The sequence below is a fragment of the Monodon monoceros genome, unplaced genomic scaffold, assembly GCF_005190385.1.
Source record: "Monodon monoceros isolate NGI ecotype Baffin Bay Population unplaced genomic scaffold, NGI_Narwhal_1 Super_Scaffold_15, whole genome shotgun sequence".
Classification (NCBI taxonomy): domain Eukaryota; kingdom Metazoa; phylum Chordata; class Mammalia; order Artiodactyla; family Monodontidae; genus Monodon; species Monodon monoceros.
Window position 1 is genome coordinate 11,637,604 of NW_021703771.1, and position 22,989 is coordinate 11,660,592.

At 41.7% G+C, this 22,989-nt stretch overlaps 1 protein-coding gene across 1 annotated transcript in view; it reads right to left on the bottom strand.

Moving 5' to 3' along the window:
* IMPG1 (interphotoreceptor matrix proteoglycan 1) overlaps positions 1-22,989 on the bottom strand; it is an 82,092-nt gene that overhangs the window by 52,528 nt on the left and 6,575 nt on the right. Inside the window, exons 3-12 of the mRNA XM_029224240.1 lie at positions 22,562-22,728; positions 22,266-22,294; positions 19,792-19,856; positions 19,090-19,193; positions 16,706-16,858; positions 9,896-9,954; positions 6,818-6,838; positions 5,229-5,476; positions 3,734-3,810; positions 2,662-2,744 (exon numbers count right to left, since the gene is read on the bottom strand). Of these exons, the coding sequence (XP_029080073.1) occupies positions 2,662-2,744; positions 3,734-3,810; positions 5,229-5,476; positions 6,818-6,838; positions 9,896-9,954; positions 16,706-16,858; positions 19,090-19,193; positions 19,792-19,856; positions 22,266-22,294; positions 22,562-22,728 (1,006 nt within the window). The remainder of the gene's footprint in view (positions 1-2,661; positions 2,745-3,733; positions 3,811-5,228; positions 5,477-6,817; positions 6,839-9,895; positions 9,955-16,705; positions 16,859-19,089; positions 19,194-19,791; positions 19,857-22,265; positions 22,295-22,561; positions 22,729-22,989) is intronic.

Sequence of the window (22,989 nt, forward strand, 5' to 3'; positions counted from 1 at the left end):
CAGCTACACGGTGTGACCTTGAGCAAGGAACTTCCCACCTCTAGCCTTGGTTTTCTTACCTGTGAAACATACAGCTTAACTAGAGTATGTCTAAGAGTCCTTCCAGCTTTAGTGTTCTATGGTATATTCATGAATGGAAGGAATGTATACAAAAAATGAAAACAGTAAAGCAATTTTGAAAACACAATAATACTTTCATCATAGATATACTATCATTTTTATTAATATACCCAAAATACTGATCTTATAATAAGGATTTTTGATATCATAATGAAGGAAAGGAATCCAGTGAGCATTTAATATCATTCATGTCACGAAAAGGTGGTCTGTTTTATCCAACCAACTTTTAAGTGATTTAAAAGTCAAGAGTGGTTGTTGTGAATTGTGGTTGATTATCAATGGCCATAAATGCTTTGCTACTTCTTCCATCAAGAGTTAAGGTCTATGTTCCCTCCTCTTTAATCAAGATGGGCGCTATGGCTGCCTGACCATTAGTATGTGAGGAAGTGACACTGTTTCTGGGCCCTGAGGAGATTGGAGCCTTCCACTTTTTTCTTTTGTGACAATGACTCCTTGAACCCAGCTGCCATGCTGAGAGGGAGCTCAAGCAGCCCCTCAGAGAGGCTACACAGTGGAGAAATGAGGCCTCCAGCCAACAGCTCTGGCTGACCACTGATTTGTCAGCTGTGTGAGTGAACCCTCTTGAAAAAAGATCTTCAACGCCAGTTGAGACACTCTAGTTGTCACAACATGGGGCAGAAAACAGCTGTCCCTACTGATCCCTGTCCAAATTTTCAGATTTATGGGCAAAATAAGCAATTGTTGTTTTAAGGCACTAGCTTGAAGGGTGATTTGTAATGCAGAAATAGATAACTGTACCATGCGGTTAATATTTAGTCACTGGTAATCATGTAAACCAAATATAATCTGTATAGGTGGTTCTGCTATCATGCCATACATGTTTTTGTGAAAAAACTTGTACTCAGTAAAGTTGCCTACTGATTTCACACGAGGAAAATAGGAATGAGGTAGACCACCAAAACCCACAGAATTTTGTAAAGAGCCCTAACTAAAACGGAAACAGCTCTATTAAAAATATCAGCCACAAAAAATCTTCCCTGACATTTCCACTTAGAATCACAGAGCATCCTTATATCCTGGGGTTATTGCTTCCTTAAAGACATTTTACTTATAGTTTCATCAGGGAGCTGTATAAAGTGGGAAGCACAGAGTTTCCTAAAGCCACTATATCCACTACTTCTTGCACTAAAAAAAGACTCTTCGGCAGAATATTCGCTTTTTTTTCCCATAAGGTCTTCATATATTGATAAAGATTTCCTCTTTAACTGTGAGAAAGTTTGACCCTGTTGCCTCAAAAGTAAACATTCTTGAAAATTCAGAAGTGAACCAGGAACCTCAAAAAACTAAAAATAGAATTCCCAAATGATCCAGCAATCCCACTCCTGGATATATATCCAGACAAAGCTATAATTTGAAAACATACATCTACCCCTATGTTCATAGCAGTACTGTTCACAATAGCCAAGACATGGAAACAACCTAAATGTCCATCGACAGCTGAATGGATAAAGAAGATGTGGTATATATACACAATGGAATACAACTCAGCCATAAAAAAGAATGAAATAATGCCATTTGCAGCAACATGGATGGACTTAGAGATTATCATATTAAGTGAAGTAAGTCAGACAAAGACAAATATATGCTATCACTTATATGTGGAATCTAAAATATGACACAAATGAAACTATCTATGAAACAGAAATGGACTCACAGATAGAGAGAACAGACTTGTGGTTGCCAAGGGAGAGGAGGGTCAGGGAGGGATGGATTGCGAGTTCGGGGTTAGCAGATGCAAACTAGTATATATAGAATGGATAAACAACAAGGTCCTACTGTATAGCACAGGGAACTATATTCAATATCCTGTGATAAACCACAATGGAAAAGAATATGAGAAAGAAAGTATATATATGTATAACTGAATCACTTTGCTGTACAGCAGAAATTAACACAACATTGTAAATGAACTATACATCAATTAAAAAAAATAAGTTACTTAATTAAAAAGTAAAACAAAAAATAAAAAAGTGAACTAGGAGGATTTCGATGTTTACTGACATCCTTATTGACCAATTACACGTGTGCTAATTGGCACTAAAGAGACACACATAGCAGAACAGACAGTATCCGGGGTCAGCCTGTATATGGTGAATAGGAATACAAACGCTGATTGTAAGAGCCCAATCCTCTGTCACCATAGCCCCTTGTCATGAACGTGGGCCTTAGGACCCACCTTGTCCTGACAGACTCTCAGGTTTGAAGCTCAGTTGAGATGGCTGTTCTGGGTGGGCAGCGGTTGGTACTGCTTTGGTTTCAGCTTCTTTCACCAGATCCGTCAGGAAAGGGCTGTCAGTGCTCTCTGTGGGACTGGGGATGAGAGCTGAGGGAAAGATGCTGAGGGTGACCACCTCTTTAGAAGAAGGTGGTTCAGTGGACAGCTCTTCCGTTGGAAACAGTGGTGGGACCCAACCTTCTCCTGGGTGGAGGATGACTTTATCACTGGTCTTTGAGATAGTGTCATAGATGGATTCCTCAAAGAGGATGTCATCATCCAACACAGACCCTGTGGGAAGTAACTCACCAGGTAGACTCTGTCCTGCTCTGTCCACTGTCTCCAGCATGGGTTGACCAAGAGGAAGTTCTGGACTCAGAGTAGCAACCTGAAGAAGGAATTTAGGACAGATGTTGACAAGGGACATTTCTCTGTTATATGAGAAGGGTTATACTCTGTATTTTTTCTTTTCATTTAAATTTAAACAAATCATTTCGTAGTTGACTTGAATCTGTTGTGGATTCTGTTGTAGGTTCTGATACAGAAACATGTTGTGAAAGGAAAACATGCATTGATAGAGTAGTAAAATACGATCTCGTGGCTGAGTCTGCCTGTATAGGGTTAACTGATACCCAAAATACTTTGCAATGTGTGTCAGTCATATTCGAACTTATGAATCTTTTTATTTAAAAAGGGAATAAAGCTTAGCTCTTCCATTTATGAACACCGTAGTGACAACTTTTGGCATAAATTAAATGAACATAGCTTTAAATGAAATACAAAAGTTATTACTGAATTCATCATTTTTTACTTCCTAAGTTATTAATTTATCCTTAAAAAACCCCATAAAATATATAGATAAGACCTTAAGACTTAAGGACAAACTTATAAAGTATCTTTATGTTATATTTATTTCAGAAAGTCAAATAACATATTCTGCTTTAAGTATTTTTTCAGTTCACGAACATGTATTTGTTTTATCAAAAATGGCAATTCCTGACTCTAATTGAAACAGAGCTCTAACTATGTTGAAGGAAACTTTGAATTTAAGGATATTTGAAATGCAAGTTGTATTATATTTTATTAATACAGATAGTGGAAGTGGGTAAGCAAGTACTGCCTGTAAAAAACAGAAAAGAATTTTATTTATTTATTTCTTGAGTGTAGTTGCTTTACAGTGTTGTGTTAGTTTCAGGTGTGCAGCAAAGTGAATCAGTTCTACATATACATATATTCATTCTTTTTTAGATTCAGAAAAGAATTATATTTAGCAGTGCAGAGGGGATCTTGCTCTGTTCAGTCCTTAAGCTGACTTTTTCTGATGGAAGATTTCGAGGCTTTGTTCCTATTTGAAGAACAGAAGAACAACAAACTCACCTTTGTGATATCAGCGAGGAGAGTGGGCAGCACCGATTGGGTGTCAGGATCAAGACCTGGCAAAGACCCAACAATTTCTGTGGGTAAAAAATCACAAGGTTTGAGTGTTTCTTTTTCTTTTTTTCTTTTGTGGTTGGAACAGTAAAACAGTGAAGGTTGGGAAATGTGGCGATAATCAGTTCTTAAGGAGTGGTACAACAAATCATCAAGAAATCAGATGCACTAGTGGTCATTGATCTGAGTGATCTGCTGAAGGATGCATGCAAGGGGTGCATCTTGCAAGTCTATGGGATAAGAACAGTTATTAAGGTGGATTTTTAGGGTGTTTAGTTTTGTTGTACACATTTGGACCAAGCAGGCCAACTGATTGGCTAGGCCAGTGGGGACAAAAATATAACTAAGTTGACAAAGAAAGAAATGGCTAAAATAAATACTGGAACCAAGGACCGAATGTGAGTCCTTGCGAGTCCTACTTATACCCTGAAGCCCAATTCTCAGATTATCCCAAAGGGTTCAACCAAGAGACCAGCCCAGAGTACCAGATGCTCTCAGAGATGAGTCTGAAGTTTTCACTGAACTTGTCTAGAAATTCAAAAGTGAACCAAGAGGATTTTAATGTTTACTGACAACTTTAGTGACACACCCTACATCTCATCCCAAGGGATCTTTGTAAAGTTTTCCAGAGTTGAGTTTGACTCTCTAAACTACAGAAACAGAACTGGCAGAGAATGCCAGTTTCATGCCATGTCACGTTAAAATGGCATTTCTAGTGCCCATCTATTATGCCAAGAGTACTGGGTGAAGAGTTCCAGGCTCCTGGGTCCCTCCAGGGCCCCCTCTGAGGACCCTGAGTGAGCCTGATTACCTGTTGATTTCTTTAGATCCATGCTCTTCTCTCCCCACTACTCCCTGCCATGCGAGGTTGACTTATATGGACCATATCAGTGGTTCCTTGCTCCCTGTCTTTGGGATGGCTTAGATCATTAGGCAGCCCTTCAGGCCTGGAGGTAGTAGTGGGGCCTTGGTGCTTCTAGCCCCGGGGAACTGTCCTAGTCCTCTGGGCATTAGGGAAACCTTTATAAATAGTCCCTTTATGAAACTCTTTTCAAATTATCCTAATTCAAATGTGCCATCTGGAACCTGACCCATTTACTAGATGAGGGAATCTGGGCTGTGCCAGGGGAACAGAACTCTCCTCGGGTTCTTCTCTCCACCTGGGTTCCACTGGTTGACTGTGGTCGAGCTGGGCTGAGCTGAGCCTCTTGGCTTCCCTAGAGCTATTTTTGGTGTGAAGTGGTCACGAAAGGCTCACTGAATGAGACCCGGGGGGCAGTGAGGAAAGACAGAAATGATAACCATCCGTGATTGGCCTGTCACCGAAATGGCTGACTCTACAGGACCCAAGTTAAAATGACAGTGACCAGGAGACAGTCACACCTCCTCATCTCTCTGTCAGGATGAGGATAAACTCAGAACTATGAAATCACCCACTGACCATCAGTGAACTGAATTGACCCCATATCCAAGGACTGGTCTTCCTCCAGTGCTTTGCTGATCAGCTTTCTGAGGTCTGAAGCTGTGGGGTAGATTTCCATTTGCTTGTTTTCCTCCATCGTTCCATGAAGGTCTCCTTCACTTTCAATTTTGTTGGAATCAAAAGACAGGAGGTCACCTGCAGGGCTTTTTGCTTCTGCTTTGTCTCTCTGAAAGATGGCTGTAAGTTGCATCTCTGTAGAGCTTGACCTGTAGATCGCAGAGGACACATCACATCCAAAGCCATTGTTACATGCCTTATAAAGAGAATCACTATGTTGCTACAAAGCTTCAGGACAGCTTCAACCTCTTTCCTGACGGACTTTTAATGAATATCACACACTTGAAACTAATTTCAGTGTTTGTCAGAAATCTGAAAGGTAGAAAAAGAATTGACATATATTTCAGCTCTGAAATAGAATGTATGATGGGACTGAAACCCATCTTGAAGAGAGACTATTAACTGGATCAAGTGACCATAAATTTTCACTTCAGGTCTTTGTGAAAAAGTTAATTGTCAAGAGCTGCTGGTATTGATCAGTGTTTTCGTGGTCTTATAAGTGCCAATCAGCAAGAAGGATGAATTATCTTTTTTCTTTTCCTACAAGTAGCCTCTTGTAGGATATAGCAGGCGGACAAAAATATGTATGTGTTTTAGCCAAGTCAAAGCTTCAGTTCTCAAGGCTATTTCTTTTCTACTTTTTTGAAGAAGTATTTTTTTAATTAAAAAATACAGCACTATATTAAACATAATCTCTTCTTCCCTCAAGTTGCTTTTAAAATAACATCTTAGAAGGAAGATGTGAGAAAAGAGAAAGGGAAGTAGTTCATGATTAACTGTATTTGTTATCATATTTATTGAATCAGCGCCTTTACTCATGTAAACATGAAATAGGATCCTCTCTAGCTCTGTCCTCTAGGACCAGGTTTTACCTCTTAGTTTATGCCATAAATCCACACAGAGGGATACAAAAATGTTTTAAAGGCCACAGGAACCGATAATGTGTATTCTCGGCAGTTCTTCGGGTCACACGATCAATCAGAGTCTACAGTCGGTTATTTCCCCAATTACAGGAGCCAAGCTAGATACAGTGTGCCCTTTCCCCATTCACACTGACCTGGGAACCAAGGGGCAAATCAGTTCCTCTGCTTTATTACAGACTTAGGAGGCTTGCATGCACAAGTGTGCATCCAGACCGACAACTTCCCATCACAAATGACATTTAAGAAATGGTTGAAACACACTTGCATCACAGATAGGTGTTTTTAGGTTTTTCTTTTGAAAAGCTTTTGCGTTGTATAGAACACACTCTCGCTGGTCAGGTAGGTCACTGTTTACCTGCTTCTCCACATAGTGATTTTGATTTGAGGGTTCTTTTCTACTACTGAGCAATTGATCAAATACTCCCATTTAAATAAGACACCAATAAAAAGACACTGGCTTATCCCAGACTTTATACGTAAAAATAATCTGCAAGAGTTTAGCACATAAACGTGTGTGTGTGTGAAATGTACTATATTTCAAAACATTAAAAAAAAAGTTCAAATTACCCATCTCTTTCTTTCTTTGGTCTTCATGTCATCATACACAACGGGAACATGCAAGGGAGAAAGAATTTTCATGAAATTTATTGAGACGTTTGATGAATCAATCACATACAAAAAAAAAGTTTCATTGTCTCCCATGTTGGTTCAGAGCCATCAGACTTTGGATGTCTTATTTCTTATGACTTTGTTTCTTATTAGGATTTGAGCCTTAGTTCAAAGATTTTAGGTACTTAAACTCTTTGATTTCCTTATATTCCTTTTACAGAGGCTTCAAATATATCCTATACATCTTAGGTTTTCAGTGGGGTGCTGGTGCCAGGAAGTTGTTTTAAAAAGTATTTTATAAATGGGTTTCTCATCCCCTTAGTTTATTCCTGAAGGTAATTTTTCTGAGACCAGACACTGGAACTGGAGTTTTGCTGACTGTTTTTTGAATTGCTTTAATCAGTAAGCCTTAAGGGGATGGAACAATTCACCACGCAACAGGTTGCAGGAAAAGCAAACCCCTGTTTACCGAGTGGGTGGTCTGTTGCACGCAGTTTACATGCTTCTTCATTTAATCTTTTCAACAACACGATCACCATTTTATAGATAAGGGAAGATGCAGAGAGAGGGAAAGCTGTCAGTGGAAAAGTAGCAGAGCCGAGATTCCAACCCTGGCCTGGAAGACCATAGCCTGGGCTCATTTTGTCACGCCACCACCTGTTTGTGCCAGAAAAAAAGGCCATTTGGTCACCAGACTGGCGACAACATTTTGGACTTCTCTGGGCACATAACGTGAATTTAGTCTAGAAGCTCATCTGTCTTCACTCACTGTAGACTAGTTTGCATTATCGAGAGTTAAATGCAAATGGAATTATATCATACTCCTTTTTTGGGGCATCTTTCACTCCACATGATTATTCTGAGATGAATCTATGTTGTTGTGTATTCCAGTAGTTCATTCTTTTGCTGAGTAGCAGTCTGTGGTAAGAATATACCACAATTTGTTTATCTACGGCTCTGCTGATGGCTACTCGGGTTGTTTCCAGTTCTTGGCTAATACAAATGAAGGTGCTGTGGAGAGCTGTGTACACGTTTGTGAAGGAATATACCCTCCAACTAGATTGAATGATTGTTAATAGTTTCTCATAGTTGCCTTAAGAGATAAAGCAATATTTAAAGTGGAACCTTTAATGTTCCTCCTTATAACCGTGTTAATAATAGATGTTCTAACTTCTTCCCAGTTGTGTTACAGGAATCAAATGAGGTCACTGATATAAAAGTATTTGTTTAATTGTAGATCAGGTTTTATAAGAGTGAGCTCATAGAAAGAGGGTACCTTGAGACTCCTGGGAGTTTAGGTCTTCTGTGGGAGGATCTGGCTCCATGAGAAAGCAATTTCCTTCATAACAAGTTTACTTTACAATATTCTGAGCATTGTTTTTCAGGATTAAAAGTTTGCCACACTCATAAGCATATTATTGATTGTATTTATTTATATGTATGTATTTATTGTATTTATTGTATTCGGGGGTCAAAATGTTTTCTGGGAGACTAAGTCTACATAACATAATGCAAATCATAATGCAAATCATATGATCAAATATACTTTATAAGCATCCTTGACAGAAAGAAGGATAAACTCTTACAGAGAAAAACACATGGGAAAGATGCAGTTTCAGAGGATCTAATAACTTTAAAATATTTACCTTGCAAAATTTCATCCCCTAACATTTTGGTTTTCTTCTGAAACAGATTTTTAAAATTATTATTAGTTTTTCATTTATTTGAAGAGAGGAGATAATGAGCATTTGAACATTCACCGAGAGAACTGTTCCTATCCTTTCCTTCAGGTTTAAATTAAAAATTTATTCTTTAACTGCAGTGGTCTATCCAGAAGACCTTGCATCTATGCAGAGTATTCTCCTATCACCTTTTATTTCTCTCTAATCCATCTGATTTCACATGGAGTACTGTGGAGCAGCATCTTGAAATAAAGAAAAATGAGTCTGCTTTGGTAAATGTTAAGGGTTTCATCTGTTGTTACTTTCATGGTTCAACATGTCCTTCCTCTGAAATTACACAAATCAGAGGGGCCTGATAGCTTCGAGAGAAATAAATGGGTGGAGCCCCCCATCTACACAACTGTTCTTTGTGATTATGTGGGACCCACCCTGTGGACCTTCTTGCTTTAAGACAACAGATGGTGACAGGCCAGGAGGAACTTCGAGAGAGGCCTGTCCTCCCGTTTTACAAATCCCCCTCAGTGCAAGGGATCTCATTCTGCTCACACCAGGGCTGATATATGCCCTGTGGCACAGTTAAAAAAATACCACATTATGATCCCCCTTGTAGATGTTTTGAATAGTGAGAACTTAAAAGAAAGATGCAGAAGTTTTGCCAAAACTCCTGAACCCACATTGGAATATTGAGATGCTACTGGATGTAGGCCTGCTTATGGGAAAGCTGTGGGAACATGACGGAACCCTGCTTTAGCGTGGCACTATTTTATTTCATGTCTTCTATTTAAATATTCAATTTTATAAATTTTGCATGGTAATACATTACTATGGACCAGACATCAGAACGGTATAAAAGTACAGTCAGGCATCAAAGTGATAAAACAGGTATTAATAGTTCCATCCCCATCCCTGTCTACCCAATTCTCTTACCCCTATAGGTACCACTTTTGATTAGTTTCCCCTGTCTCCCTAGGATCAAGTTGATTTGCTTAAACAATGACGGGTACTTAGCACTGGATAGGACACCAGGCAATTGACATCAAGGTAACTAATTGCTACTTTTCTGGATCTGTCTCTGCTGAGGGATTTTCCTAAGAGGTTTGGTAAATGACATTGTCCTTGCGGTGTTTCTGAATCCGGAGGAAGGAAGGAGGTCGGCTCCTGTGTTACTCCTTAAAAATCACCTAGAGTCATGTTCTAATTAGACAACTCCTTCATCTGAAATGTATTCAGATTTCAGGATTTGGCTGAGCTAAACAATTGGGGTAAAAGTGACCTTAAAATCCTCATGACATTGCTTTTAAAAGGGGATAGCGAGAAAGAAAGTTAAAAATTGAGAAGAGTCCGATTCTCTTACCTAAATCCTGACACATGGATTTCTTTGAATCCTGGAAGTTTCTTAAATACCTTTTGCATCTGCAGAGAGAAAGAAATTTATGAAATACTCTTTGGTTCTACTGGGTCATATCTTATCTAACTGAGAAAGCCTAAACACTTTTGATGAGTTAGGGGAAAAAAGTGAACATGGAAAATTGAAGTAACGATTGAGGCCAAACTTTTTGTTCTCATTTATTTCTAAAACCCAGAGGAAAGTGTTTTGCTATTTATTTAAAAGCTGTAATTGGGTAGTTCTGACCTGCTTTACTGGTTACTTTACATAAAATATGAAATAATTTTAAGGTGGTATTTGGAAGAAACTTTTTTTGCTACAGTATTTTTATTTATACACACAGAGTAATGATCATATTTTCTGAATTGAATTATATGATTTGGAAAACATCTGTAATGTTAAAGGGATTATTAAAGTCAAACTGGCTGCTGTACCTAAATAAAATGGTAGAAGCATACATCAAACTAGTGAATACAACAAACAAGAAGCAGACTCACAGGTAGAACAAACTAGCGGCTACCAGTGGGGAGAGGGAAGGGGGAGGGGCAATGCAGGGGTAAGGGGTTAAGTACAAGCTATTAGGTATAAAATAAGCTACAAGGATCCATTGTACAACACAGGGAATATAGCCAATATTTTATAACACTATAAATAGAGTAAAACCTTTAAAAATTGTGAATCCCTGTATTGTACACCTGTAACATACCATATTGTACAGCAACCATCTTTCAATTGAAAAAAAAAAGAATGAGTAAAAAAAATGGTAGAAGCAAACTCTAATCTTATTAGTTTTGCTCTTAGATTTATGTGGACTTTACACTTTCTTGATTTCATATTGCTCATGAGGTGTGTGATCAGAACAGTTTACAATTGCAGTACTCAATGGCTCCCAGATCCACGGCAGCCTGGCTTCTGCCTCTGGGTTCCCCCAGCAAGGATGGTCCTCTCCAAACCCAGGGGCACTTTCCACTCCTTTTCCACAGAGTGCCTGCTTTTCTCGGGTTCTTTTTCTATCTCTCTGGCCACTTTCTCAGTCTCCTTCCCTCCATCCTATATCTGACTTCACCCTCTCCCTCAGCTGTAAGGATTCTGCAGGTCTGCATTCTCAGCCCCTCATTGCACACACGCTCCTATGTATGCAGGAAGCTCTGCTGTGGGTTCTGTGCTAGGCTCTCAGGACACATCACCATGGAAATGGGCTCTGCCCCATCCAGTTCACTCGTGGGAGGCAGGGAGGCAAGAGAAACCATGAGGAAGTGATAGCAGTTAGTAGTAAAGCACTGAAGGGAGGGCCCACCCTGTCCCCCTTTCCCTGCACCCACTCCCCTCTGCCTCTCGTTGGGGGATCTTCCACAATCACCTGAGATGCACCTTGGAGTTCTTCACATGGAAATCCCAACTTTGCCACCAACTAAATACGCCCAAACCAGAGTGAATCTCTTCCTTCCAGATCTGCCTTTCCTCCCAGGCTCCCTATCTCGGTCAGGGTCACGAACACCCTTGGTCTTCTATCCAGAGACTCCAGCGACCCTACACGCCTTCCCTCTGTGCTCCTGCTGTCCAGTCACCAATGCCTGCGAGTCTGAATTCCACATGACTTTTGTTTCTACCACGTTCTTCATATTCCCATGTGGCAGGCACATCCTCCCTGTCTCCCCTCTGACACTGCTGAATGGTTTTCTGGATGTGTGTAGGGGGAGGGAAGGGAAATGGGTTCTGGGGGTGTGCTGGGGTGGGCGAAGGAAGATGTCCCCTTGACTACACTTTCTTCCCAAGTTAATCATTCCCTATCTGTTGCCCTTCACTAAAAATCCTGTGATGGGCTGCAGTGCCTACTGAATAAGTTTCAATTCTTTAGAATGATATTTAAGACCCTCCACAGTCTGCCCCTCCAAGTACCTTTCCATTTGCACCTCCTGCCATCCTGACCCCTTCGGCCAATATCGTGTCCTCTGGTCACACTAGACTAACTCCTGTGTCTCCCCAAATATGACACGTACTTCCTCCAGGCTTCTGTGACCTTTTCTCCCCTTTAGCCCTCAATGCAACTTCTCCTACCTTCTGCTCATTGACTGCCTCCCCCACGCCATCATTCAAAGACAGCTCAAGCATCTTCTCTATTGAAAAGCATTTGTAGCTCCCCCAAGTCAGGCTCCATTATTTCTTCTCCCTACTGTTCTAGAACTTATTGCCATACGTCCTGTAAAACAGTCCATGAGGGGCATGCTGTCTCTTCATTGAGATTATGCTTCCTGGGCTCAGGGATTGTGTCCTATTTATTCATCTTTATCTCCTTTCCTCCCAGTCTGTAGCAGATCGTCATCCGTGTAGTAGGGACTCAGCAAACTTTGCTTAATCGAGTTGAGAGCATCTTTTCTTTCTCTAAACTCATCCATATGCCACTGCATTGTCACTGTATCTAAAATTACTGCTGAGCCTACATTATCTATGCCAAGGACTAGAGCAGTGACGCACAGATAATCCCCAACATTGGGCTTTGGAGTGCATCGTGGATTTTTTTCTTTTTTTCCAGCAGACTGATTTACCACCTAAATTATATTGTATTGTACCAGTATTAAAAGTGGTTTTGCTCCCTGAGTGTGTAACAACTGTAGGGATAAAGGTAGCTCAGCTTTTGTGTGACGAGGAGATGGCTGTACACACCTGAGTTTAAATATCGGTTCTGCCGGGCTTCCCTTGTGGCGCAGTGGTTGAGAGTCCGCCTGCCGATGCAGGGGACGTGGGTTCGTGCCCCGGTCCGGGAGGATCCCACATGCCGCGGAGCGGTTGGGCCCGTGAGCCATGGCCGCTGGGCCTGCGCGTCCGGAGCCTGTGCTCCGCAACGGGAGAGGCCGCAACGGTGAGAGGCCCGCGTGCCGCAAAAAAAAAAAAAAAAAAAAATCGGTTCTGCTACTTTCTAGCTGCAAGACCTTGAGTTTATTGCTTAATCTCTCTGAATCTTGGTCTTCTCACCCAAAATGGGATAACAATACGTATATTGTAAGGTTGAGCACGGTGAGCAGAGAGCTGGTAATATTGTTTTATTTATTTACTTAGTCTTTGGCACCCCTACTGGATTCCCAGTTCCTTAAAGCTCGATTTACTTTTACTTCCTCAGTGGGCACATGGCATGGAGGCTGGCAAGGCAGAGCAAGCCTTCAGTCAGTTTTTTTTTTTTTTGCGGTAGGCGGGCCTCTCACTGTTGTGGCCTCTCCGGTTGCGGAGCACAGGCTCCGGACGCGCAGGCTCAGCGGCCATGGCTCACGGGCCCAGCCGCTCCCCGGCATGTGGGATCCTCCCGGACCGGGGCACGAACCCGTGTCGCCTGCATCGGCAGGCGGACTCTCAACCACTGCGCCACCAGGGAAGCCCCAGTCAGTTGTTTTTGACAGACTTCAGCGGGGAAGGACAAGATGAAGGTCCTCATAGAGGTAAAGGGCAGGGGGCCTGGGTAATAAGTTTCCGTGCCTCCACTCCCACTTCACGGTGGGCTTAATAGAGGTGAGAGAGGAGGCCAGTTTCCGCAGAGCTGATCTTTGTTACGGGGGCAGGTGGGAAAGCTCAGTGGAGGCCTTGTGACAAATGGCTTTGTGCCCCCAAATGCCATTCCAGTGACAGCGCCTGGCGTGGACTGTTTTAAGTGTAAACTGCAGGTTCTGGAGCTCAAGGTTCAGACCCTTGACTTGTCCATCTTTCTGGTCCAGGACACCAGTGATGCCGTTACACATCTGAAAACAATCCATCACACACAGAACTGCAACGTGCGCAGCAGGGAGCCTCGCGGGGAGAGCAGCCCCTAAGCCCCGGCTCCTGCGGACGGGATTGATTGCGGGTCCCGTGTCCTCTCTGTGAACCTGGCTGTGACTGTTAAGAATCAGCTTTGATTAGGAGGGTGCAGAAGGCGTCTAAGGAGGCGATGACAAAGGCCTTCAGTTAATTCTGCTAACCTATCGTCCGGAGACCTTCTGATTATGGAGCGGCTAACCACTAAATTGCCAATTAAGTGCCCAGTTAACCTTATTAATAATGTGAAATGCACAGAGGCCTTCCTGATTCTGCTGGCATGTCTGTTAAAAAAAAGGCAGCCGTGTTGAGTTCTCCTGGATGTTTGCACAGGAGAAAGCATTCGGACAACAACTAAGCATTCCTTTTGACATTTGTATTAAATTGGTCATTAACTTTATTGTGGAAATTAAATTACTGCAAAGCACTAGCCATTAATTCCTGATTAGGCCTGAATGGCTGAGCTAATGCGAGTGTTGGGCTGTGGTGAGGCTGGCTGGTTATCTCATGGCAGCTGCTGGGTGGTCAGACTGCTCAGGTGCCTGGGAGGGGAACAGATGTGCTGAGAAGAGGGGCTCCAGTGACCATGTAAATGGAGCCAGCAAGACTGATGTGATGGTCTCTGGAACAAGATCCAGCAAGACATGCTCTTCTTTGGTTGATAAATTTTTCAGAGGCTAGAAGAGGCATGTTCATTTGCTGATCCAAAAATCCTTTCTCCATGCATATTTATTTGGGAAAAATAGAAAGTATAGCCTAGTGGTTAAGAGCAGGGGTTCTGATGCCAGGCTGCCTGGGTCTGAATCTTGGCTCTGCTAGTTAATAGGTGTGACATTGTTGGGTGTATTAATTAATCTCCCTGCACCTCAGTATCTTCACTTGTCAAAAAGAGAAGTGATTTTACTTTAAGTATAGAATCCCGTAAAAAACCCCGTTAATATATATAAAACGTTAAGAACAGTGCTACTATTTCGATACAGAGCATTTTAGACTTGGAAAGGCACTTCGAGGTCCTCTTTAGTTTCTAAATGAGGAATCAAGGTCAGGGACGTGACCCCCAAATTCTCATGGCTAATTCTTGGGCAGAAACAAGACTAAAACTCAGATTTTAAAAAGTTACGATTTCTTTGCGTTATTTTACATCAGGTTGTTTTAGGTGCTTGGAAAATTAACAACAGGTCAGTGAAGACAGTCTATGGTCAATTATCCAATTTTAAGATATTCTGACTAGCTTAAGGATTTGTTGAAAAGAATATTTCAAAGAACAAATAGAAAAGTTAACAGACAATTCTTTAATTCATTCTATCTACTAATCCATGTCTAAGTACTTCTCTGGTTCATAAATATCCCACCTGATGCTTTCTCTTTGAAGTTCATAGAAAAGGTTCTTTACATTTTATTGACTGAATACTGATGCGGGGAGAGAGGTTGGAGGTTGAGAACGTTTTTGTTATTCATCTCCTCTCCAGCTGAGAGGAGGAAAGCACTGAATTTTCCAAGTTTGAGAACTAGGTGCCTGTTTTTCCCTGGCCACGCTAAGATGCTTGGGCACCCAGGCTGTTCATAAATGTAGCTCATGGTTGCATAATCTCATGGATGCTTCTAATTTCAATTGCATTTCTACAAACAGTTACTGAGTAGTTAACTGCATCCCAAACTCTGCATTAGGAGGTAAGCAGCAGAGATGAAAGAAGCAGTTCCTGCCCTCAAGGGGAAGCTCATGCCCTCATGGCAGTGAGTGTGGCCAGAGAGCAGAGAGGAGTGGAGACAATGAAAGCCATAGACGTGTAAACAAACAATCCCAAGACAAGGTGACAAGTGCTGTGACGACAGTGGGCACCGGGTGTTAGCCCAGAGGAGAGGCACTGAACCCAGGATGCGTAGAGAGAACATTTCATGACGAAGTTTGTAAAATGCAACTCAGGGAAGGGCATTCCAGACAGAGAAGGCAGCACGTGTAAAGACTAAAGGTAGGAAAAGATTCGCAAGCAGTTCGCATTCTGGGAAGTAGAGTGTAAAGAGGGGGATGGTAAAGAACTGGTGTGAAGACGAGGCTGGAAAGGAAGGCAGGAGTCTGATCATGGCATATAAATGCCAAGTTCAGCGTGACAGTTTGGATTTATCCTGCAGGGAATGAAGAGCTTTTTAAATTAACCAGGAACAAGCAGCTGCGATGATGGTCAGACATGGAAGAGCCATCTTGGGATAGTGTCTTGATTTAGTGATGGATGATGTGGACCATATAAGTTCTTCCACTTATCACCCATGAAGAACGCCATGCCTTTTACAAATAACAAGTGCTGGAGAGGGCGTGGAGGGAAGGGAGCCCTTGTGCACTGTTGGCAGGAATGTAAATGGTGCAGCTACTATCGAAACAGTGCAGAGGTTCTGCAAAAAATTAAAAATAGAACTATCATATCATCCAGCAATTCGACTTCATTCCAGTTCTGGGGGTTTATCTGAAGAAAATGAAAACACTAATTTGAAAAGATTCACGGTCATTGCAGCATTATTTACAATAACCAGGATATGGAGACAACGAATGTCCACCAATGGATGAACTGATAAAGAAGGTGGAATACATCACACACAATGCAACATTATTCAGCCATAAAAAGAATGAAATCTTGCCGTTTCCGACAACATGGATGGATCTCGAGGGCATTATGCTAGGTGAAATAAGTTAGAGAGAGAAAGACAAATACTGAATGATCTCACATATACGTGGAACCTAAAAACAAACCAAAAAACCCCCCGAAACCAAGCTCATAGATACAAAAAATAGACTGGTGACTGTCAGAGGTAGAGATGGGTGGAAGGTAGGAGAAATGGGTGAAGGGGGTCAAAAGGTAAAAAAGGAAATAAATAAATAAAAATAAAAAAATGAAAAGAACGCCTGGTCACAGGAAGATGAGTCAAGAGGATTTCTGTGCTGTTGACTCCCAGATCTGAGTCCTGCCTTGGGTTCTGGTTGTGTGAGGTGGGTTCACTCACCTGAAGCTGAGACTTGGCTGCAACCTCCTGGTAATACGGGGACTGCGAGTCGGTGAGCTCTTCCTTGAACTTCTGCTTTGCCAGAGAGATGCTTAGCTCCACCTTCTGCTCTAGCGCATGCTCAGCAGCATCAGTGAATTCTACTTCCCTCTCCTGGGTTAGAGTTAAAAAAAAAAAAAAAGAAGGGATTCTGTTAATATAAATCACAAGCAAATGGCTCCATTGTATAATATATGTTGATACTGTCTCAGGAAGTGGGTTATGAAGCCTTAAGTGCTTCTAGAATAAAAGTCCTATTAACTAGCAGTTGCCTCTGCATTTCACGGAGTATCAAAGCTCCGATGAGTTAATTATGTAGAATCCTTGAGAACTCCATCATTTTATGACTGCGTGCTCTTCATGAAAGCATTTACACACACACACACACACACTTGTTTACTTTTTACCAATATCCTTTGGTTCATTTAAAAAAACATCTCCTCTACCATCTAGGCTAGAAATCTTTGCCGTCTCTGAACCTTTGCACTAGCAAATTACATCTGAATTGCTCATTTGGTACCTCTGATACACTCACATAGAAGTTTTTTTTTAATATGGTAATCTTGTCACCCCATATAAAATCTCCTTGAATCCAGTGTGATTCTCACACTTCATTGAGTCCCTCAAAGCAAAAAACGTGAGACCATTTCTGCACAAAACTCTCAGTGAATATCCATGACAAGGAGGGTCACATCCTCAGCAACCTGTCCTAGCCTATTATTTTGTCTATACATCGGCCGTCTTCAATCATAGCACTTAGGCTATTTTGTTGCCCTTATTTGCACTATAAATTCCTTGAAGGACCGGACTGAGTCTTGTTTATCTTAGTATCTTTAGTGCATGGCCCAATGTTTGCTGAATGAAAGAATAAATATAGATGTAGGTGGTGAAAAGGATGTTAACGGGAGGATATGGTGAATGTGAAATAAAATATTCAGGGGATATTTACAGGAGAAGGAGGGACCTATATCAGACTTTGAAGGAGACGGGGCACAGGTAATGTGAGAAAAGAGAGAAGGCAGACTGGAGTTGTCTTAGAAATTTTGCAGTGAATATGTTTCTCAATAATTTTTTGCAACAGCAGTTTTCACTGTTGAGGAAACAGTATTTTTGAGAAGGACAAAACGTTTAGATTCTTTGTTCATAGCAACAGTTCCATCAAGTCTACAGTCATCCAGCCTAAAGCCCAGAGAGAATGGCCAGCAGGGTTCTCATCTCTGAATTTCCATGTAGAGATGGTGAGACTGAACTTCCTGCCTTCACCTTCTGGCTTTGATCTGTGCCTTGGAAGGAGGCTCACAGGAAGAGAAAAGGACCAGAGAAGCCTCACAGACGACAGGGAATGGTAGACCTGTGGCAGTGACAGCATAAGGATAAGATCCAGCTTCTGATTTGGGGTCCCTTCCTTACATGACTGCCCTCTTCTGGGTCTGCTGCCTGACTTGTGCTGCCACAACTCTTATCACTGGAGCAAAGGGAGTGGTGTTTGTCTGCTTCTGCACTGAGGGTCTGCGCTCAAAGCTTTTGGAGAGGTTAAGCATGTCTCCCTTTTGATTAAGAGATACAAACTACCACGTATCAAATAAATAAACAACAAGGACCTATTCTACAGCACGGGGAATATAGCCATTATTTTGTCATAACTTTAAATGGAGTATATAAAACCATTGAACCACTTTGCTGTACACCTGAAACTAACAAAATATTGTAAATCAACTATACTTCAATTAAGAAGTCCCCCTTTAGTGATAACCAACTTTCAGTTCCCTAACAATCCTGCGTGCCCTTTCACTCGGAGTGGTGGCCAGTGCTGCTTTTTGCCAGAAAACACTGTTTTCATTTTTCCCCAGCTTGACATGCAGGATTTCGGTCATTTGGATATTTATCTGGTCTATTCGAGCTGGACATGACTGGGAGGAAGACCTCTGCCCTTGCTGTCAGTGTGTGATTACACTTCAGTGGAGAAAGGACTTCACTGATGGGCTGACCGGCGTATTCATTCATTCATTCACCCATCATTTATTCACTCTAACGCTTGGTGAGCACCTGCTGTACATAAGGTTCTGTTAGGCACTGAGGGAAGAAGGGCCCCTGCCCTCCTGGAGTTAGTAATTAAGTTGCAACTTCTCTCACTTTATCCTAGTTTCCAATCTTTTTTTTTTTTTTCCTTTCAGTCCCTCCCTTGGAGGAAGTGAGAATAGTGAATAGAAGGAAATCACTGACTCTTACTTGGGTTGATAAAAATGCAGCACTAATAACAGTGAATGGCCAGTCCATCCCTTGTCTCCCTGTTTTACTAATGAAACCAAACAGACATTTGAAGGGCTAGATTGAGAACTTCTTACTATTGTAGGCATCTTGGTGTCCGGGAGGGTGTTGTTGAGGATTTCGTTGAGGAGTGTGTCATCAGGAGGGGGAGGCAGGGACCCGGGTGAGACACTGGCAACGTCTGTGGAAATTTGAAAAAGTACAGGCACGAAAATGAGACTGGAGGAGTTTAAATTAGAATGAGGTCACCATGTCACATGCTTTTCCTGTCACTCTGGAAATTACAGATGTTAGGTGCATTCTGAACTCATTTCCTCTTAAGATCACACGAATATGTTCTTGAGCAAAATATAACTCATACTCGAGATCCCACTTCAATTCCTCATTGTTCCTTTCCAGAACGCAAGTTTGGAGCTCCCCTAGACGTGTTACAGTTAAATGGTTTTGCCTAATGAGATCTGGTTACTTTTTCTTTTTGTGACTAGGTAAAGGACACATGAATACATTATCTTGAATTTGTTTGTTGGAGAATATTGATGATTGCCTCCAAGTTGTAGGATAATGGGTGATTCGGTTTTGTTTTTATTCTTTTCTGTATTTTCCGAGGCGTATGCTATGAATTTAAATTATTGTGTAAGGTTAGTAATACAAGTTAGTTTTGAGAAGGTGCATTATAAACTGTGTCAACTTCAATTAGCCACTGCTTTTCAGATAACATGCTTTCATGATGGTTTGAATTAAGGTTCAGTAGCAGATGAAACGAGGAGTTCTAATCTTACCTGTTGAAAACTCAGGGGTTTCACCAGGCTCTCCTAATGTCTCCTTTGTGGGTATTTCATCTTTTCTATTACCACAATAGGAAATAAAGAGATGGTGAAAAGGAGCTTGATGACAATAGAGGAAATGCATTTAAATTTGCTTATACCGAATAGACGTAAAAATTAGAGAGAAAGTATATTTTAAAACTAGGTTTACCTATATTTTCATTACTGAAGTAATCTTCTAATATATTTTCTTTGAAGAAAAATTCAAACAACCCAAAAACAATTATGTTTGACTCCAGGGTTTTTCATAAGCATCTTGGCTTTTTGCCATTCTGGGGAGCATTTTCATAGTAGGCAAAGATGGTTCTGGGGGTCCAATGTTTTATAGTCCCCATTGTGCTTCAACTGTGTCCTTGACATCAAAGATAATTGATCACATGATCTATGACTGAAATATTCTTGCTAAAATCTCAGACCCTCAAACCTGTAAATTCAGAGAGTCATTACGTTTATCTGATAAAGTAACTCTTGTGGTTACGATAATGAGAGAGAGAGATTTCTGAATAATGAAGGTGTCTTGAATCCCTATTCCGGACATAATCATTGCCTGCAATGGTAACCTGCCAGGGAGTTGTGGGTAGGTTTGCAGTGCCAGGGAGTGTCATCCGAGGTCATGGTTATAGAGTTGTCTGCATATCACATTAGCCCATTCTAGCAAGCTTTATTTAGAAAGGAGTAGCAGTAGTGATAGCTATTGAAGCTCCCTGAAAGATTTCTTACTATAAGCTATTAGGTCTCAAAGGATTGTGTCTGTGCTTGTACAATATAGTCATGGTTGACTGTTTGATCTAAATAGTGGCTCACACTGATGGAAGACCAGAGGGAATGGCTAGGTCCTCTGTTGTTGTAGGGGACTAGGGAGCTTGAAAGGACAGCAGGATTTCGGTGGGTGGGGTGGAGAAGACAGGTTCTTCAGGCAGAGGGGAAGGCTGTGGTCAGAGCCCAGGATGAGCAGGGTGTGGTCTGGATGGGGTGGGGAAGTGTCATGGTGGCAGTGTTGGGATCCTGGCTCATGGAGGGCAAAGTTGGAAAGGTCAGGGGGTGAAGCCCTTGATGAATTAGTTTGGCCTCTGCCTCAGTGGAGGTCCTGAGAGGGAACAAATGGCTCACTCAGAGTTGGGTAATTTGAGCAAAGTCTAATAGAGGCCTTACTTACTAAGTCATGGGAAGAGTATACGAGCAACCACAAGCGCGAGTGCAGAACCCGTGGGTGATAACAGCGAGGTACTAAAAGCTCCCGTCTTCAGGAGGGGTGAGATGATGCAGCACTTACCGCCCATCAGAGACAGAGGAGGCTCTGTGGAAAGAGAGGGCTGCCTGACAGGAGCTGAGCTGCTGCTGAAAGAGGTCCGTAGCCCTGGAAGACTTTGCAGGTTGGGGGCGTGGGGAGGCGATAAATTCGCTCACCTCACTCTGCTCCTCCCTCTGATTTCCTGATCCACACTGGCTGGTCCTTCCCAGAAGTCAGAGGCCAAGGGAGGCCAGTGAGTCAGTCTCTCCCGCTCAACCCTCTGCACACAGAGCGTGTGGAGAAGGGTGGCAGTGGATATTCAGAAGGGCGAGGGGAAGATGCGGGAGTATTTTTGAAAAGCCTTTGAACAAGGCTCAGTGTAAAAAAAGGAATATCTCAGATGTATTAACCCAGGAGCAGTTATGCAAGTTAAGGAGGGTAAGAGGTTAGAGGCAAGGATTTGACGTTTTGCACAGTGTAAATTAATAAGGTCCTGGGCCAGGTGGTGACAAAGGGAACAGAAACCAAGGAACAAATGTGAAAAGCATTATAAAGAATTGTATTTCATACAGTCCAATTTGTGGCTCTCTCTGCAGTATTATTATCTTCAGATTTAGATTCCTAGCTGTTATGAGTGTAATTTGTGAGTTTAGAGTTTGGCAACAGCATCTCTCTTCTTTAATCATTTTTATCGGATGTACTTTGCTTTTTCTTTGCATTTTGATTTTCTGATTTGATATTCGGTTCTTGTAGAAGACACAGCTCAGTGCTTCAGTTTAGTTTGAGAAATACTAACACTTTACAGAATACCAAATGAGAGTTCAAAATTCAGGTTGCTCTCTGATTGCATTCAACATGTTCCTGATGTAAGTAATATTTTTCATCAGTTCTAAAAATTAAACTATTTTAATTGCTCTGTATCTAATAAGTAAAAAACATGTTAGATAATTATCAAAGAGTATTGCATTCATTTCATCTGCAAATATAGTGCAAACATCTATCTCAATCTATAAGGTCTATCCATTTCCCTTTTATATACTCATTTATCTTCAGCAAAATATGTGCATAAAGGGTCCGTCAGAATAACCTACTCTGATCTCAGTAGCTGAAATAATATAAAGGCACAATAGCTCAGTCTCACTCCTCATGTGATCTTTCAAAAGTCAAGAGCATGCTGCATTGTATTTTGGGTACTCACCTCTCAAGGAAGTTTCCCTCTTTTATCCTCTGTAGGAAGATAAAAAGTAATTTTATCAAGAGACAATGCCAACTGAAGAGCCAGTCTATTTTCATTCCCTTTTCCCTTTAACTCCACTTCAATCAGCCTGTAAAATGTTATTTTGCAGGAATAAAATTCCTGTCGGCCTTCTCAGATCTCTCCGAGCATTTCTTCAGCCAACCCTTACGCTGGGGGAACCATTTCAAAAGGGGCAGGGTCTGGAGGCCTGGGAGCTTATTTGGACCGGGTTCCCAACGCTCCGTGTTTAAACTCACCTGCTGAAGAAGACCCAGGTGTTCCTGGGAGTTGCTGAAATTTCTCCCGATGTCAAAGAGGCAGAAAGTCTCCTCCTGGCAGATGCTGACCCAGTCCTGGTATTCCCCTGGGTCAGGGATGCGATCCAGGAAGATCCGATACGCTTCCCACACTGCTTCCTGGCACACTGCAAGACAGCGCCATGAGGAGTGAAAAACGGCCACAGCCTGAGAAGATGCCCTTCTCCCAACCCAAGCCCAATCTTAAACATGGCAAGCTCTGTCATGGCTTATGCTGATACAATAGCCTATAGCCCATAGAGATGAATTCATTTAACAAATATTTATTGAGCCCTTATATGCACCACGGAGAAAAATACAAGAAGGGAGATAGAAATACAGGTGTGTGTGTGTGTGTGTGTGTGTGTGTGTGTGTGTGTGTGTGTGTG